General features: G+C 48.3%; 9 protein-coding genes across 9 annotated transcripts; 4 read left to right on the top strand and 5 right to left on the bottom strand.

Annotated features, from left to right (window-relative positions):
• Positions 1-142: 142 nt before the first annotated feature.
• On the bottom strand, positions 143-1,630 carry FSUBG_12490 (citrate synthase; the record flags this gene model as incomplete). Its single annotated transcript, XM_036677284.1, has 1 exon — positions 143-1,630. One exon carries the CDS (start codon positions 1,628-1,630, stop codon positions 143-145), a length of 1,488 nt encoding a protein of 495 aa, XP_036532028.1.
• A 1,130-nt stretch (positions 1,631-2,760) lies between these two features.
• Positions 2,761-3,120, top strand: FSUBG_12491 (amino acid transport GAP1; the record flags this gene model as incomplete). The annotated part of the gene is made up of 1 exon (XM_036677285.1): positions 2,761-3,120. The coding sequence occupies one exon, from the start codon at positions 2,761-2,763 to the stop codon at positions 3,118-3,120; it is 360 nt and encodes a 119-aa protein (XP_036532029.1).
• Positions 3,121-3,231: 111 nt separating this feature from the next.
• Positions 3,232-4,738, top strand: FSUBG_12492 (amino acid transporter AAT family; the record flags this gene model as incomplete). The annotated part of the gene is made up of 3 exons (XM_036677286.1): positions 3,232-3,338; positions 3,401-3,610; positions 3,670-4,738. 3 exons carry the CDS (start codon positions 3,232-3,234, stop codon positions 4,736-4,738), a joined length of 1,386 nt encoding a protein of 461 aa, XP_036532030.1.
• A 746-nt stretch (positions 4,739-5,484) lies between these two features.
• Positions 5,485-6,960, bottom strand: FSUBG_12493 (benzoate 4-monooxygenase; the record flags this gene model as incomplete). Its single annotated transcript, XM_036677287.1, has 4 exons — positions 5,485-5,500; positions 5,551-6,312; positions 6,363-6,599; positions 6,653-6,960. 4 exons carry the CDS (start codon positions 6,958-6,960, stop codon positions 5,485-5,487), a joined length of 1,323 nt encoding a protein of 440 aa, XP_036532031.1.
• A 904-nt stretch (positions 6,961-7,864) lies between these two features.
• On the top strand, positions 7,865-8,932 carry FSUBG_12494 (gibberellin 20-oxidase; the record flags this gene model as incomplete). The annotated part of the gene is made up of 3 exons (XM_036677288.1): positions 7,865-8,124; positions 8,173-8,242; positions 8,291-8,932. The coding sequence occupies 3 exons, from the start codon at positions 7,865-7,867 to the stop codon at positions 8,930-8,932; spliced, it is 972 nt and encodes a 323-aa protein (XP_036532032.1).
• Positions 8,933-10,056: 1,124 nt separating this feature from the next.
• FSUBG_12495 (histone-lysine n-methyltransferase EHMT2) lies at positions 10,057-10,590 on the bottom strand (the record flags this gene model as incomplete). Its single annotated transcript, XM_036677289.1, has 1 exon — positions 10,057-10,590. The coding sequence occupies one exon, from the start codon at positions 10,588-10,590 to the stop codon at positions 10,057-10,059; it is 534 nt and encodes a 177-aa protein (XP_036532033.1).
• A 662-nt stretch (positions 10,591-11,252) lies between these two features.
• Positions 11,253-12,536, bottom strand: FSUBG_12496 (monocarboxylate transporter; the record flags this gene model as incomplete). Its single annotated transcript, XM_036677290.1, has 1 exon — positions 11,253-12,536. The coding sequence occupies one exon, from the start codon at positions 12,534-12,536 to the stop codon at positions 11,253-11,255; it is 1,284 nt and encodes a 427-aa protein (XP_036532034.1).
• A 659-nt stretch (positions 12,537-13,195) lies between these two features.
• Positions 13,196-15,147, top strand: FSUBG_12497 (transferase family; the record flags this gene model as incomplete). The annotated part of the gene is made up of 6 exons (XM_036677291.1): positions 13,196-13,430; positions 13,510-13,532; positions 13,601-14,023; positions 14,079-14,301; positions 14,354-14,772; positions 14,827-15,147. The coding sequence occupies 6 exons, from the start codon at positions 13,196-13,198 to the stop codon at positions 15,145-15,147; spliced, it is 1,644 nt and encodes a 547-aa protein (XP_036532035.1).
• A 108-nt stretch (positions 15,148-15,255) lies between these two features.
• FSUBG_12498 (uncharacterized protein) lies at positions 15,256-16,818 on the bottom strand (the record flags this gene model as incomplete). The annotated part of the gene is made up of 1 exon (XM_036677292.1): positions 15,256-16,818. One exon carries the CDS (start codon positions 16,816-16,818, stop codon positions 15,256-15,258), a length of 1,563 nt encoding a protein of 520 aa, XP_036532036.1.
• Between the last annotated feature and the right edge of the window lie 12 nt (positions 16,819-16,830).

Consider the following 16,830-nt stretch of genomic DNA (forward strand, 5'->3'; position numbering starts at 1 on the left):
TATTTTACAAGGAGTTTATTTTAATACATTCTTAAGATAAAGCTACCTGCTCAAAATGATATGCCAGCCTTGCAAACCGCTAAGACTTACCAACCCAAAGGACCAGATAAAATACACAGCAAGCCCAACTATGCTTTGCGATTTACAGCTTACTCTTTAGCCCCGCACTAGCAGCAAGAACCGCTCGCTGCTTCTCCCCTCCATGCTCAACCTTGACAGGGGCGTCGAAAACAGTAGCATCAGGCTTCTCCTTTCGGTCCTTGGTATCAATATACTCCCTCTCCCCCTCTCCAACATAAAGCTGTCTCGGCCTCCAGATCTTGACGCCCGACTTGTTCAACATCATCTGTCTCCAGTGCGCCAACCAACCAACACATCGTGGAACCGCAAACAAGACAGGATAAAAGTCAAGCGGGAATCCCATGGCCTGGTAGATCAGTCCAGAGTAAAAGTCCACGTTAGGGTACAAGTTCCTACTACGCATGAATTCGCTCTTGCGCGCGTAGTCGGCGAGCGTGAGGGCAGTGTCGAGAAGCTTGTTTCGGCCAGTGACCTCGAAGACTTCTTCGGCGAGCTTGCGAATGGCTGTTGAGCGGGGATCCACGTTTTTGTAGACGCGGTGGCCGAAGCCTACGAGGACACGCTCTCTTCTCTCAACGGCCTGCATGAATGCGGGGACGTTCTCGGGGGATCCGATCTCGATGAGCATTCTGATGGCTGATTCAGAAGCTCCTCCGTGAGATGGGCCGTAGAGGGCCGCGCATCCCGCAGAAACAACGCTGTAAGGATCGACCAGAGAACTTCCAACTTGCAGGACTGTGGCGGTAGAGCAGTTGACTTCGTGGTCGGCATGGAGAATGAAGAGCTTGTCCAGGGCCTTGGCAAGAACAGGATGAGGTTGATAGTCTGGCTCAGATAGGTTGTCCAGAAGATAGAGGAAGTTTCCTGTGTATGACAAGCCTTGGGCAGGGCGGTTGAATGGTCGACCCTGTCGCATTCTGTACGACGCAGCCGCCAATGTCGGCGCCTTTCCGAGAATTCGAAGAATCTGCTTGTCCAGCATCTTGAGAGATTCCATATTTCCCGAAGCAGCGTTGGTATAAAGCTTCTGCCCTGCAAGCGAAGGATTAGCCTCCGGAGCAAACGCTCCGAGCGTAGCAAACGCCGCGCTCAACATGGACATTGGATGAGAGTCGTAGCGGAACGACTTGAACATGTTCTCGATATCACTGTGAATATACGTGTGATGCATCACCTCGCCCTGCCATTCATCATACTGCGCCTTGGTGGGAAGATCTCCGTAGATGAGAAGATACGCCGACTCGAGGAAATTGCTCTTCTCGACTAGCTGTTCAATCGGATATCCGCGGTACCGAAGGACGCCGTCCAGGCCGTTGATGTATGTGATTTTGCTCTGCACGACAGCCGTGTTCATGTACGCGGGATCATAAACCCGAAGGCCCTGCGTAGTCTCATCTTCTGGGCGATCATTACCAGGCTCAGCTTTGATCTTCTTGAATTCCGTCGCTGGGATGGAATTGTGAGTGATGGGGATCTCGTAGGTCTGGTTTGTTCTGTTATCCACGACCGTGAGCGTCTCACGACGGCCCTTGTTCTGAGACAGCACCATGATAAAAATAATACAAGATGAGCGAAAAAAGATGCAGTGCTTATGTCGAGTTGATGAGGATAAGCGATGAGTCTTGATCATTTGAACTGGTTTTCAGAAGCAAACGCGTCGATGACACGTCACGTGGATGCATACCTCGGCACGATAAGATAAGTGGAACTTGGAGACACCTCGGTCTCAGAAGGGTTGGCGGCATTTGAAGCGGGAGTGGGACGACATCAACGCTAACACCAATGGTACTGTTTTCTCGCATTTTACGATAGCGGATAAGTCGCTTCCTGTCTTCTGTAACTGGGGAATTGCTCACTACCCTACAGATGGACATGAGATATTTACTTAAAACAGAATACATTCACGGTACTTCAAGACAAATGGCTATTAAGTGCTTTATCTACATCATTGTAACACCGACTTATAAAGTTCTTTATTCCTGTCTTTTAATTCCAATATTTACCCGAACGAGCCTCTGCGTCGTGCCCTCAGCAGACTCAACTTTCGAATCGATTATACAAAGGGAGTAGCATTTTCGATTGGTCAAAGCTGTCATGAGCAAGGAACCCGCTGGAGAGGTCACGTGCTGATTGATCTATCGGGCCGGTGAAAGGTATGGGGTAACAAGCCTCAACTGCGAATCATAACTAACTACTCCATAGTTAATAACTTAGACGAAATACTAACTATATTAAGCAGGTAGTTACTTAAGTGTAAAACTGATAATGTCTTTACTCCGTTCAATCGGCCTATGCAATATTTCCCTATTTCTTAGGATACAGGAAGGCAGAATTAATAGATTGCATTAGGATAAATAATCCAGAGGGTTTATTACACCGTTTCGATAACCATTTCTCATCGTAACAATTTGATTGATAGACCTGTTACGATCTCACGAGTTATCGGTGCGCTTTTCCTGCCACAGGGATAGTAACTAGGTGGCGTCCCTCCAACTCATGCTAGCGCAGTGGTCTAGAAGTCGAAGATAAGGAAATCATTCCACCCCTCAGGGGTAACGGTAAGGATTGCGAGACAGGGGACCCAGATATGCCTCTTACGGTAGGGTATGTATATTTGCTCCCCGCCGCTGTTTATCAGGTTGCCATTTGCCAACGCTCTCAACCATCGCAAACGGAACAATGGGCAACGGTCATATTGTGCTCACTCACGATGTCGAGGTTATCGAGATGAAAGACGTGGGCGTCGTTGGTACTTCGTGGGATGTCTCAACCAAACCTGCGGAGGAGCCTGCCAGTTGGTTCGAAGGCTTCCAGCGCGCCAAGCGTCGACGTGACAAGACCCATGACCACGGGTACTGTCCCAATCCGAAACCTGTCGCAGAACTTGGACAGTATGATATCGTAGCGGCCAACGCCAAAACAGTAACAACACCCTTGGCAAGAGAGCTCAAGGGAAGACACCTTCAGATGATTGCATTTGGAGGCTCGATTGGCAAGTTCCTCAAACTTATGATTGGCACGAAGGAGAAGGAAGTCTAATAGAATATAGGAACTGGACTTTTCGTCGCTTCAGGTGCCGCCCTATTTAAAGGTGGTCCAGTAGGTCTGCTACTCGCCTATCTCGCGGTTGGCATCTTGCAATATTGCACTATGCAGTCGTTGTGCGAACTTTCAGTCATGTTCCCTGTTGCAGGATCGTTTACAGCTTTTTCCACTCGCTTCATTGACCCATCTTGGGGATTCGCTCTAGGATGGATGTGAGTTCCCCTGTTTAACACCGCGCCCCTCAATTGAATACTGATATAATGCCATGACCCAGCTACTTTTTACAATGGCTGTTCGTTCTGCCCCTCGAAATAATCGCCGCCGTGCTTACTATCACCTACTGGAACGACTCAGTACCCAAGGCCGTCTTCGTGACTATTTTTCTTGTTTTCATCCTCGGCATCAATCTTTCTAACATCAGGATCTACGGCGAGGCAGAGTTCATACTCTCTATCATTAAGGTCATTGCAGTTGTTGGCTTCATGTGGGTTTTTCTCTTACAATCATATGATAGTACAGTGCTCACATTGAAGATTTATTTAGTCTGCTAGGCATCGTTATTCATATCGGCGGCCCGCCACATAGCGGCTATATTGGCGGTCAATATTGGTCACACCCGGGTCCTTTCAACAACGGTTTCAAGGGCTTCAGCAGTGCGTTAATGACGGCAGTCTTCTCCTATGGTGGTACCGAAATCGTCGGGCTTGCCGCGGCCGAGACGCGTAGCCCGCTCAAGTCAATTCCCAACGCCATTAAGCATATCTTCTGGCGCATTGCTATCTTTTATCTCGTCACTATTTTGCTTATCGGACTACTTGTACCCTCCAACAATTCATCTCTTATCAATGGCAAGAGTTCTGCGGATGCATCCGCTAGTGCCTTCGTTATCGCTATCGAGAGCGCTGGCACGACCATTCTACCAAGCGTCATGAACAGTGTTATCCTTATCGCAGTTCTCTCCGTCGGTAATTCAGCAATTTATGCATCTTCTCGCACTCTTGCAGCTATGGCAGAGCTTTCACACGCACCTCGGGTTTTTACGTATGTCGATAAGAAAGGCCGACCACTTCTCTCGCTCTTGATCGCAGGGTGTTTCGGTCTTCTGGCCTATTTGGTTGACTTGGAAGCACACGATACAATTTTCCAATGGCTGCTCTCTATTAGCGCGTTTGGGATCCTCTTCGCGTGGACTAGCATCTGCTTCTGTCATATACGTCTTCGTATGGCTTGGATACATGCGTCCAGACCTATCGATCGCCTTCCATTTCGTTCAGCCGTCGGTGTTATCGGTTCTTGGCTCACAATAGCAGGGTACGTGATGGTGATGGCCTTACACATGTGGGTGTCCATTTCACCTCTTCAGGCGTCAGGAGAGGAGATGAGCCTGCCGGACCGGGTACAATACTTTTTCCTCCGGACCATGGCTCTTCCAATTGTGGCTGTGCTCTTCATTTACCACAAAATTCGTTTTCGAACACACTTTATAAGTGTTGCTGAGATGGATTTGGACACGGGGCGGCGATCATATCGATTCGATCTTGATCGAGAGCAGGATGCCGACGTGAGGCGTACTTGGCCGATCTGGAAGAAAGTTTTTAACTACCTTTGTTAGATAATTAGAGCACTTAATCCTACAATATGAACCCATTTCTCACAAGAAAGTGTCTGAAAAGAAGAAGCTCTCCACGACCTACCTTCCCACTAGGCTAATTGATCCTTGACTACTCAATGTGGCCCGACCGGAAGACGTTGGTGGTATCGGTGTTAGTAATGGAGAAGCCTTGCGCCCGGCCATGAGGCAGCTGCACGCGACGATCGCAATCTCCCGAAGCAGCACGGGAAAAGGAATAGGTATCATCCTTCATCAGCTCTGGGGAGATAACGGGCAGTAGATAAGGGGAGGTAGGGCCGATTATTGGTCTGGGCGGATACAATGAGAGAACATGTCAGCTAAAGCGCTTATCTGGGATCTCTCGAAATTGATTTCAGACCCCACCTAGTATCCCGGAATGTTTAACGCTTTGGAGGGGAATAAAAAACGGCCCATCGACGGGCCAATTTTGGTGAAGTTAGGGTTGTTTATGTTGTTTATCCTCCCCCCCCCCGAGGGCGCCCTTGGCGGTCTCTAAGTCCAAACGGCCCGACAGTATTCAAGTTTTGAACTAAAGAATAGTATTATTTTCTTAAAGTTCATTCTTAATATATAAATACCTCTAGTATCGTTTTCTAATTCCAATATTAACTTTAATAAGCTTCCGTGTTGTTCCCTCAGTAGACTCAACCTCTGAATTAACCATGCAGAAGGAATATCTTTTTATCAGCGTTGCTGCTATAATCTTCATCTCAACTTCTGCGGTATTACGCCCAACGCATGCTGCGGGACCGTAGCCAAATGGGATAAAAGATGTTCTTTGACGATCCGACAGTTTCTCCCATCTCTCAGGCCGAAAGTCATTGGCATCCTGGCCCCAAATTTCTCTAGACCGGTGAATGGTATAAATGGGAACGCTGAGAACAGTGCCGGGAGGAAAGTAAAAGGAGTCTAAGTTAACTCCCTTGGTTCCAGGAAGCACCTCTCGAGGGAGGCCGATCCCGAGGACACTGTGCAGACGCATTGTCTCGTTGAGCACAGCGTCTAGATATGGAAGAGCCCGGACATCTGCAAACGGCATAACTGTTCCAGAAACATGGATAGAGTCAACCTCAGCTTGTAGCTTTTGTAGTGGAGAGGGCGACGTGGCGAGGTAGTACATCATGGCAGACAGGGTGTTGCTGACGGTCTCAATGGCTGCCATGAACAAGGTCAAGGACTCAGAAGTAATCTCTTCGAATTTGAGCAACTCTCCGTGTTCATCACGCGCTCGGAGTAGAAGTGAGAGCCAATCGTCATGATTGTCTTGCGCTGCGGCCATGCGTTCCTTGACTTGAGCGGAAGTAACGCCGAGTAGGTTCTGTAGCCCATCCATTCCCTTATGGAAGAATGGATCGGGCAGATGATGTGCATGTGGCTTCAACCAGGGTAAGACACCAAGAGTAGCGACGGCGGCACTCCTCTGCGCAAGACTGTTCATCATGGACACGTAGGACCCGGGCTTGTTGTCTATCTTGACCAGATCAGAGCCATTCTCAAGCATTCCGAATGGCTCGCTGAAGAGAAGATCACCAGTGATGTCAAACGACAAGTATCTAGTTGCAAGGTCAGTGTATGCCAGTTAAACAGTCGACTATTTACTTACGTGAACCATCGCCTGCATTCGAGTCGTGTGAACCCATCAAACTGCGGCCCTTTGTCGATTATCTCGTCCCACTTACGGACCAGAAGCGCGACTTTGTCGGCGATGGGTCCTTCGGCTGCACGGGACGACTTGGGGGCGAAGCTATGAGCGATATATCTTCTCTTGCGAGCATGTTGGGCGCGATTCCTCGCCGTGAAGATACTTCGGGTGAGAGAAATTGATGAATCGTACCAGGATCTTGGTAGAGTGAGCATAGAATGACATGGCCAAGACATGCAACTGCAACTTACGACTTTTCCAACCCGTTCCCATGGCCGTAGACAAGATTAATGGCTCTTTCGTCAACGATACTGACGTGGTTTGGCTGGATTCTTACGATAGGACCAAGTCGTTCGTGCAGGTCATAGACAGTGTATGAACGCTTAGACTGGCGGCAGATATACAGGAGCCAAAGGTTTGAGAAGCGGGCTAGCAATGGGCCAGGGATCCTGCGCAGGTGTCTGTAGGTATAGAGGTAGGGAATGATATAGTACATCAGTGCACAGATAAGAAGTGCCAAGAGCGCCCATGGTGAAAGGAACAGAGAATCAGTAAACATTGTTCTGAGGATAAAGAACGCAGGTGCGAATGCGAGTGAGGAAAAATACAAGCCAGGTCGATATAACCAACTCGTATTAGTTATAAGAAACTTCTCGAATATGATGTGATTAACCGTGCCGAGGCCGCCGTTGCACATTAGAATGCTATACAAATGTCTCCACTAAGCAAGGTAGCACCGGCATTGCAATGACTCAGATAGAGTCGTGAAATATCACTTCTCGTTTCGAGCTAGCCACCGGAGTAGCGCTTGTATCACGAAACCTGCCGGAATCAAGAAAATGTCTCCCGTGTTCGGTACTTTTTGACGCTGTGGCGCAATATTGCATATCACCCGACACGGCATGAATATCGCGGTGGATATAAGAGCCAAAACTAGCTTTGTTCGGATGTTTCATTGCATCTATATCTGTTCAATGTCGTATGATTACTGCAAGTTCTATCTGCCGTAGTCAGTTGCAGCCGGACTATTCATGCATACCGTACACGAGGTGATTCTAAACTGAGATCCACCAGCAGAAGTCTATCACAAACCGGTTCATCACATATCAGTTTTACTTTCCATTTGCATTACGAGTCGGCGAGTATACAAGGTACAGTTTGACTAATGCCGGAGGCTGATGCCGCCGACAATTCCCACTCCCATGGGTGAGTATCGTGTGCTGAGGCTAAAGTATGTAACATTCTCGTCATAGGATCGGCGAAGATATGAAAATGGGCGAAAAGATATGGTGGCGTCGTGAACATAGACTATGGTAACGTATACTCAAAACGAACTTTATGGTAAATTTTGTCTATATAAGCTATTCTTCCAGAATCCACAATAAGATTCAAGACAGTATAGTAACACATTTACAACCATATCATCAACTTGCTCCATATCTCAAACTCGAACACCGCACGCCATGCCTTCTGCCATCGATAGCATCCCAATCGCCTCGATCGAGACAATCAACTACTCCGCTCTCGAAAGACGAGATGGAAAAGAAATTGAGAAGCTCATGGCTGCAAGCCGCACAGCCGGATTCTTCTACCTAGACTTTGACCATAGTGGTGCCGCTGGTCTACCCAAAAAGAAGAAAGATGTTCTCAAGGCCATGAAAGAATATTTCAGTCAGCCTGATGATATCAAGCAACTTGACAGCAAGGGCGTTCCTACACGCGGGTAAGCAGACTGCAATTATGAATCAGTACGTGCTGATTAGACTTGAAGATATGTCAAAAAGGGCACCTTTACTGCCGTCGACCCTAAGCGCCCTGATGAGTCTTTTGAACATCTTGCTGTAAGCCATATCATCTGTTCGCTTGATCCATGACTGACTTGAAGATAGATTGGAACGCACGACCTGGGAACTAATCTGGCTTCCACGCTTCCGGCTCTGTTCAAGAAGGCCGGAACTCTCATCCCCGACTACGTAGCTCTTTGCGAGCGCGTAGTCGACGTTCTATTGGATTGCTACTCGCAGGCTCTAGGGGTTCCTGGCCAGTTCCTTCAGTATCACGACCATGAAAAATCATCTGATACCATTCTCGCCATGCTGAGCTATCCTGGAAAACTCACGCATCAGAAACATACCGATCTGGGGTCCTTGACTATTCTCTTCAGCGATGAGTGGGGACTCCAGGTTGTTGAGCCTAGCAACGGCAATTGGGAGTGGGTCGAGCCGCGGGAGAACGATGCCGTGATCAACGTCGGCGACGCTCTCCGTTTCCTCTCGGGCAAAACCTTGTACTCCTGTGTTCACCGGGTCGTGAGGGATGGTCGTGCTAGTGACGAGGGGCATAGATACTCCATCGCTTACCTCCTTCGTCCCGGGGATGACGTGTCCTTTGTGGATGCCGATGGGTCTAGGGTTACGGCTCAGTCCCTGGCGAGTATCAAGTACAGAGCCTATTCTGCGGATCATGCTGAGCAGGACAAGAACACAGTTCTGACTGGTGGGATGGAACAGGTTCTTGGTGTCCGTGCCTAGATCGGCCGATCAATAAGATCCCTCTTTTCTCTATTCTCCTTTCTCGATGCATAGTGAACCTAGATTGAGACGATGTAACTCTCGGACTAAGACCGAGTGGAGGTCGCGGCAAGGGCCGAGCCTCCACTGTTTGTAGAGACTAGGCCCTGGTCTTCTCACTCGCGGTGAATGAACTCAAATTAGACTTTGGTACTTCCGATTCGCAATCACGCGAGGCTCAAGGATCATGATCATCAACAAAGTACCTAATAAGGCATTGCCGCACCAATCGAGACTCGACCAAAGGTCAAGATTATCTGCCACTGCAGTGCTTCTTACTGCCTAGTACAGTTAGTATTCCGTCGATCATATAAGGCCATACTGGAAGACAAGCATGGGGCAGACCATTCCATGCATGAGCGGGATGAACTAGCGCCAAACTATAATTCCCGAGTCCATCACCGTTGCTCTGCTCAGGTAATATCTAATTACGTGAACGACCGTAAACGGCTGGTAGATGCTAAACAAACGATAGTCAAGCGTTCCGATAAATCCCAAGCTCTGTAATGAGCTCTTTGGGTTCTTGTTTAGAGTCTGAGCCCATTGCACTTACGAAGTCTATATTTGACCGGATGCTTTTTTCTTAATGCCCAATCCCGGATGCAGGCCTGTTACAGGGATCGTCAAATCATCAATAGTGGGTTCGGAAGTTTTAAACTGTAATAGATGGGGTATTCTATAGAGGCCAAACCTGCAGGCCACGTAAGACAACGCAGGGATCACGAGAGCAAGCATAGTCGAGGAAAGAACTATTTGACTTTGGATCATTGGCTTACGCATATGTTTCACTGCGCCCGCTGTCGGTTGTTTCGTCAAATAAGCCAATGGCAATCTCTGGCCTCTTAACAGGCATTGGTCAACAGATATTATCAACGAGAAGTTGAGTTCAAGTTGGCAAAAGCAGGTAGAAAGATCACAACAGAGGCCATCATCTAATACGGACTCTGCGAGCCCATGGTTCCGTTCTGGGGAATTCAATAGTTTGTAATAAGGTTCAAGTAACTCAACATTGTCATTGGACTATATAGCTAGGATCTTGGATTGAGATCAATGTTGCAGTAGCAAAATCTGAGAGTTAATGCACGTTACTGCTTAGAATTCTGCTCCTCCATGAGCTCGCGTACATGCTTGTTCAAGAAGTACCCCTTCAGCTTCTCCGGCTCAACGTAACGCGATCCCCGAATGGCAACCAGGCATCTCTCTGTTCCACATTCACAAGGAAACGACTGAGCCATTTCCCATTCCGCACTTGGATAGAACCAAGTCAGCTCGTCACCCTTGACGATATGACGATCATCCGCCACGCGAACCTCCATGCGCGTAGTGTCAACCACGAGGTTAGGATCGCAGGAGTGATTGATAAAGACAATGTCAGAGTTGAACTCCATGTGCTCATCACGGCCAGTCTGGAATGAGGTCCAGGTGGCGCAGGGGACAAGAGTTGCCTCGGTGATTTTAGCCAAGATGGCTCCTGGGGGAAGAGAGACGAGGGATATGGCTGCTGATTTGAAGGGCTGATCGGACCGGACAACTTTGAGGATATCAGCGTGGCTTTGGCCAGCCGAGGAGGGCCTTGCTTGGGGTAAGGAATGATGTGCGTTGGATACAGCTGCAGCCATTGTGGATGATGAAGAAAGGTTGAATTGAATGATGTTGAGATAAGATAGTTTGAGATTGGAGGACTAGTTGTGGATGATCCAGCAAGTTGATGCCCGCATGGCTTGGGATTTATAGTAAAAGGTATGATAACTACCAGTATTCCAGTCTCGTGGTATGCATTTGGTGACAACAACTAAGTTTCGGCAGTTGCAAAATGCCTCGTAAAGTCCGAATGGGATGATAACGCGAGAGTAGCTTTTCCGATGAAGTTTCCGATCTCAATTCCCAAGTTATCACATACTTGAATCATCTCCACTATAGACCAGTCCGAAGTGACTCTGTGACCAATTGCTTGATTGCCGAGTCGGGGCCAACTTCATGCCATGTATTTTGGATTCGTAATTGTTTTGATTAGAATGTCGCAGGATAATTACGTCGGATTTCTGCGTTATCATTGATGTAACCTGTCATGTAACTGAAATGGCTCACAGGGTTTAGTTGTAGGCTGTAGCTGAGTTTCAAGCTAGGAACATCACTCAAAGACGACATCAATGTGGGTCAATAGGAACTTATAAAATATGCGCACTCTAAACTATGTATTGAGGAATGCCTATAGTGAGAGGAGTAATGTCCTATCAATGTAAACTGGAGAAATCAATCTCGAATGATCAACCCTCCTCCTTCATGCAATCACTCGTATATCCCGACTGTAAAGTAAACGAGCTACAACACCGCAAACAGTACTAAGTAAGGCTGTCCCACCAAAATAGTACATAGCAGGTCGAAAAGGCACAATCGATTCTGCAACATCTGCATGCGTGACCTGGATAAGAGCCGCCGATATTGCATTTCCTCCCATTATACCAGGCGCCCATCCCGTGAAGAGCAAACTCAAGGCTCCTGGCGCATCATCGATTGGCAAGTGACGACCGACAGCGGTAGGAATCGCCACTGCAAACCCTCCATTTGACAAGCCATTGAGAATACAAAACAACAGAACAAGTCCAAGGTTAGACGACAAAGGCCAAACTGCAAACAGAGAGATGGCATTTACCAGAGAGGTAAAAAACAAGGCGTTCATAGAGCCGACCCTATCGCACGCATAGCCTGTCAGAATTCGTCCTACTGACATACAAGCCAAAAGACAGGCAAGCGTGGCTATCGATGTGGAGTTTGAGAACCCGAGAGCGTTGTTGATATAAGGTAGGAAGAAGGTTGGTGCATATATGGGGAAGATTCCAACTGCGCCAGCTGCGAAATGCCAGGAAAAGCATGCGTCTTTGAAGACAGACAACTTTACAGGATATTCTGGGGGAGCACCGCGATCCTTGACGAGTAAAGCAGTGGGTATGCCAGTGATGAGCGACGCAATGCCTAATATCCGAAACGTCCAGGCGACTCCAACGCCTTCAGCCAGGTAGCCAACTGAAACAGCTCCAACGAGCGCTCCAAAGCTGCCCCCAAGTTTGACGATACCATTCGCCAACCCAAGTCTTCTTTTAAACCACAATACCGGAAGAGTGTTGTACAAAGTATCAGTGAAGGCTGACCCAACACCATAAGTCACTCCACAAGCGAAGAACAAGCCCACGAGGCTTCCAACGGCCCAACTGCTCGCTAGGCAGCCGATGCCGTAGATTGCAATGCCAACGGTCATGCCTGCGCGAGCCCCGATGACACGTACTATTCTGATGGCGGGTATTCCGAGCGCAGGACCCAAGGCTACACCGAGACTGCCAACGAAGGACACGGCGCTCAGTGAGGAGCCTTTGAGGGTTGTTCGAAGTAAGGCTGCTTGTAGAATACCCCATGATCCAGCCCAGAGGTTAATCCAGAATGTGTGGACGAAGCAGACGAAGATGATGACCCATCCATAACCGCCATCTGGAGGTGTGTCGGGATCTTCAGTAGAAGTATCAATCTCAGTAGTGATTGGATCAGGGACAGGTATGGAGTCCAGTTCCATGGCTATTGGGTATTGTTGATGGCTCAGGCTAACAAAATGAGATATGGAAGGGTGGAATTTGATACAGCGTTTTAATGGCTGTTTGGATCAAAGGGGACAGATGTTGTGTCGACTTGAAGCGTTTCCATGACTCCAGAGATTACTAGATACATATCCTCGTAAAAGACAAAGAAACCACTATTCGCGTTGCATGCTACATTCCTGGTCCCTCAACTGGTCTCGGCATGATTGATAAGCGAGAGGGGCTTTTGAATCTTCGAATGGAGATCCCATTGGAAAAAAAGATTGCTTGTTTCAGTGCGAGACTCCATAAACTCACATAGTAATCCCTGCCCAACAACTGCCGTGCTCCGCACCTTTTCACCGGTAATTTCGGCCGATGAAACAATTCGAAGCGTCGTCTTGCAGAGTAACAGCCACCAATCGGAAGTTTGAGCGCTTTCGGACCAGGAGATGCATAATGCATCTATCCTCGCGAACTCGGCGCCCTTCGTTATTGCCACGCCCGTCGGCAGCGAGACAACAAGATAACCAGACCAGTAAGCAACAGCCCCTCCTGTCTGGTGTTTAAAGCCTGACCACGGCGGTTCTCTTCATCTTGAGGCACTACACAGAATTACATGACTCTTGGTTACACTTCCACCATAATCTCAACAATCATGGCACCAGCTGGAGATCTCGGCAGGAGGCTCATCCCTCGTATCCTAGATGACATGTCTAGAGATGAACCGGATCGAGTTATCTACTCCATTGCCAAGTCGGCCGATATTTCTAAGGGCTTCACTGAGATTACGGCTCGCGAGTTTGCCAACGCCGTGAACAAGACCGCCTGGTGGTTGGAAGGCCTTGTTGGCAAGAGCGAATCCTTCCAGACGATTGGTTATATCGGGCCACGTAGGTTTCTTAAGATGGTACGGCATCAGGAAAAAGCTGACCAGAGAAGATGATATTCGCTATTTCCTGTTGAATCTAGCCTGCGTTAAAGCGGGATACCAAGTATGTTACACTTCCCAACGAAGGTATTGTTCTCGGAGCTTTCGTTAACGACTCATAATGTTACTTAGGTCATCTTTTTGTCGCCAGGTAACAGCATTGAAGCTGCTTTGGGACTTCTCAAGGCGACGGAATGTAGCCTTTGGGTCCATCCCGTCGACTACCCGCCGTATCCTTTGGTCGAGAAGATCCAGCAGACACATGAGCTGCGTATTCTAAAGATCCCCACGGTCGTAGAACTCCTCGATGCGTCCAGCTCACCTCACTATCCTTATACCAAGACCTACGACGAAGCTATGGGTGACACCTTCTGCATTCTCCATACGTCTGGTACAACAGGCCTACCCAAGCCCATCTATCTCAGCAACGGGTTGCTAGCCACCATGGACGCCGCGCGCATTCTGCCGCCGTTCGAGGGCGACAACGGCGCTCGTCCTTGGGCAACGCTGTATGAAAAGGGCGATAGACTCTATTCCCCTTGCGTACTTCTTCATGTATGTCTTAACCAATACATGACTCTGGAAATGGTGTGACTGACTTTGGAGACAGGGCCCCGGTATCTTTATGAACCTCTTTGCGACGTTCCTGTTCGATACGCATAGCGTCATGGGCCCTGTTGGCGTGCATCCTGACATGAATATGCTGGCATCACTTGCAGATCACGGCAATATTGATATTTGGCACTTCATGCCTGTATACGTCAACGAGCTGGGCCAGCATCCTGAAGTATTGGAGAAGTTCAGATCGTCCAAATTCATTGGAGCTGGCGGAGGTACGTTCCCAATTCAGTACGCCATGCGCCCAGTTAACAGAGTCTCTTGTAGGGCCGGTTAGCGCAGAGCTTGCTGCCAAGGTGAATGAAGTAGTACGTGTTCACAATCTATTTGGCACCACTGAAGGACTCTTCATGGGTGATATGCTCGTGGACAAAGAAGACTTCCTCTGGGTTTCGTTTCACCCGTATGCTGGGTTTGAGTACACGGAAATCGAGAGGGGTCTCTTTGAGCAGCGCGCTGTCAAGAATGAACACTGGGCTTTACACCAAGGAATCTTTCATACCTTTCCCGACATCAATGAATTCAATTTCAAGGATTTGTTCATCAAACACCCTAAAAAGCCTAACCTCTGGCTCTACATGGGTAGAAGCAACGACATCATCTGCTTGGAAGATGCACAGAAGCTGTCCCCCATCGAGACGGAGAACATGATCTGTGCTCATCCTAGTGTCAAAGGATGTGTAATGGTCTGTGAGCCTGAACATGTGTACCATGACATTGATCGCTAACAGGCTGTGCAGATTGGAAACGGACAGAAGTTTGCTTGTTTAATGGTAGAACTGAAAGACGATGTTCTAAGAGACCTGGGGACCATTGAAGGGCTGAGGAAAGGCCTTGGGGATATTATTGACCAAGCAGATCAGAATCAGCTGTTGAGGGGGTATTTGAGGAGAGACTACATCATCATGGCAGATCCCAAACGACCTCTTCCGCGTACTGAGAAGGGAACCATCTCGCGTAGAGCTGCGCTCAAGCTTTATGAAGAGGAAATTGATGCGTTTTATCGGCTCAAGGGGGAGGCAACTGTAGGTGTTGGTCAACGTACAGCTGAAAGGGCATAGATAGACTGTATCATGAATGATCAATTTCGATATAGCTTAACTCCGTCAATGCATTTGCCCATTTCGTTCATCTCTAGGCCAAAGTAATTGCCCGAAGCTGCGTGGTATCTATATGGTTGCATCGAGTGGATTATCCAACATTCTTCCCATAGCATAACATTCAGCCTTGGTACCATCTTCCGTGTATCGAGAACTGAAAATTGAGTCGACTTGATCACCGGTGAGGTTCTGAATCTCACCGCCAATCGGGTGTGTGATATAAACTAACTGCGGATCACGCAGCCCGTCTCTCAGTGTCTGAAGAGCATCTCGCCACAAGCCAACTCTGATGTGTACCATAAACAAGGAAACCTCTGACCCAACACCCAGAGTGGCTGCCAAAGCTGCAAGTTCTGTAGTGGTGGTAGTTATTTCGACAAGGTGAATGGAGTGCAAGCCGGACACTGAAGGCCACGTGAACCCAATACCGACTGAGCTCGGAGCGTCGAGTATGGACTTGAGGCCCAGGCTGTACCAAAACTCGCCCAGATTTATATCAGCGTTAGTGATACATCCAGCGTTGAAGATTGCACCTAAGTACTCATTCAGAACTTCCATCTCACTCGCTGTCCTGACAGTGTCGTTGTCGTCTTCATTTCTGATCCATGGGCCACAGCCGCTACGGCACCGTGGCTGAAAGCTGAATTGCAAAAGATCAAGCTCTTTGATAGCACCTGATAGCTTTTCTCTTTCATCTCCACTGAGTTGCATTGCTGCGTAATTCGGCGCAGCTGATACATGGATGGAGAGTTGGTCGATGAGCAGTGAATCTACAGCTCCGAGGGCTAAAGGAATATCCACGAGTAATCTCGTGGGAACCCCAGGCCATATGAATTCGTTTGGTTGGATCCAACGTGCTTCTTCCCATAACATTGGCCGAGAAAAGACTTGGGTTAGAACATCGGCTTGGGCTGAGGTGTCTTGTTCGTCGAGTGGATCGAATTTGCGACCCAGATCATAGTTGTTATTCAGAACGCCGTCATGGATCATGACGTGCCGAACATTCGGCAGTCTCTCCAAGATCTCGGCTATCCCAATTGCAAAGACACCGTCGCCATGCAAGAGCATTTGAGAATCGTATCTTTCTTTGTACTTACCATAAGCATGTTCAAGGATACCACTGGGATACCCTGTCTGGTTTGCCGTGTTGCGTGATGTAGAAGGCTCTACAGACTTAGCATTATGCACATGTACGTCGCTGATGTATTGCTGCATCAGACTCTCGAATGTCATTTGCCCGCCTGATCTACTGTCAACTGCATCGAAAATTCGAGTTCGTTGACCCCATTCAGATAAAATGGCTGCGGTAAAATTGTGAAGACTGGCCGCAATCCATGGATGGTAAAAGTGTAACCGCGCATTGACTTCGCGAACTCCTTCTGCAATTTGAGGATTATCAAGCACTTGACGAAATAGCACAACACTCTCTGGACGGCTGAAGTCTAAAATGCCGCAGCGACGAACAGCATAATCGCTGTGCAGCAGGCAAAACCTCTTGCAGGTTAATCTTAGCCTGGAAATGCTGTCATTCTGATGCTTTCGTTCTGTGCTTTTGCAAAATATAAAGACAGCAAGCAAAATTTCGTTAGAGAGTGTCAACAGTCCTGGAATGTTCCCAGGGAACGCAGTCATGGTGGTGCTGAA

Source organism: Fusarium subglutinans (genome assembly GCF_013396075.1).
Source record: "Fusarium subglutinans strain NRRL 66333 chromosome Unknown NRRL66333_c0000271, whole genome shotgun sequence".
Taxonomy (NCBI): Eukaryota; Fungi; Ascomycota; class Sordariomycetes; order Hypocreales; family Nectriaceae; genus Fusarium; species Fusarium subglutinans.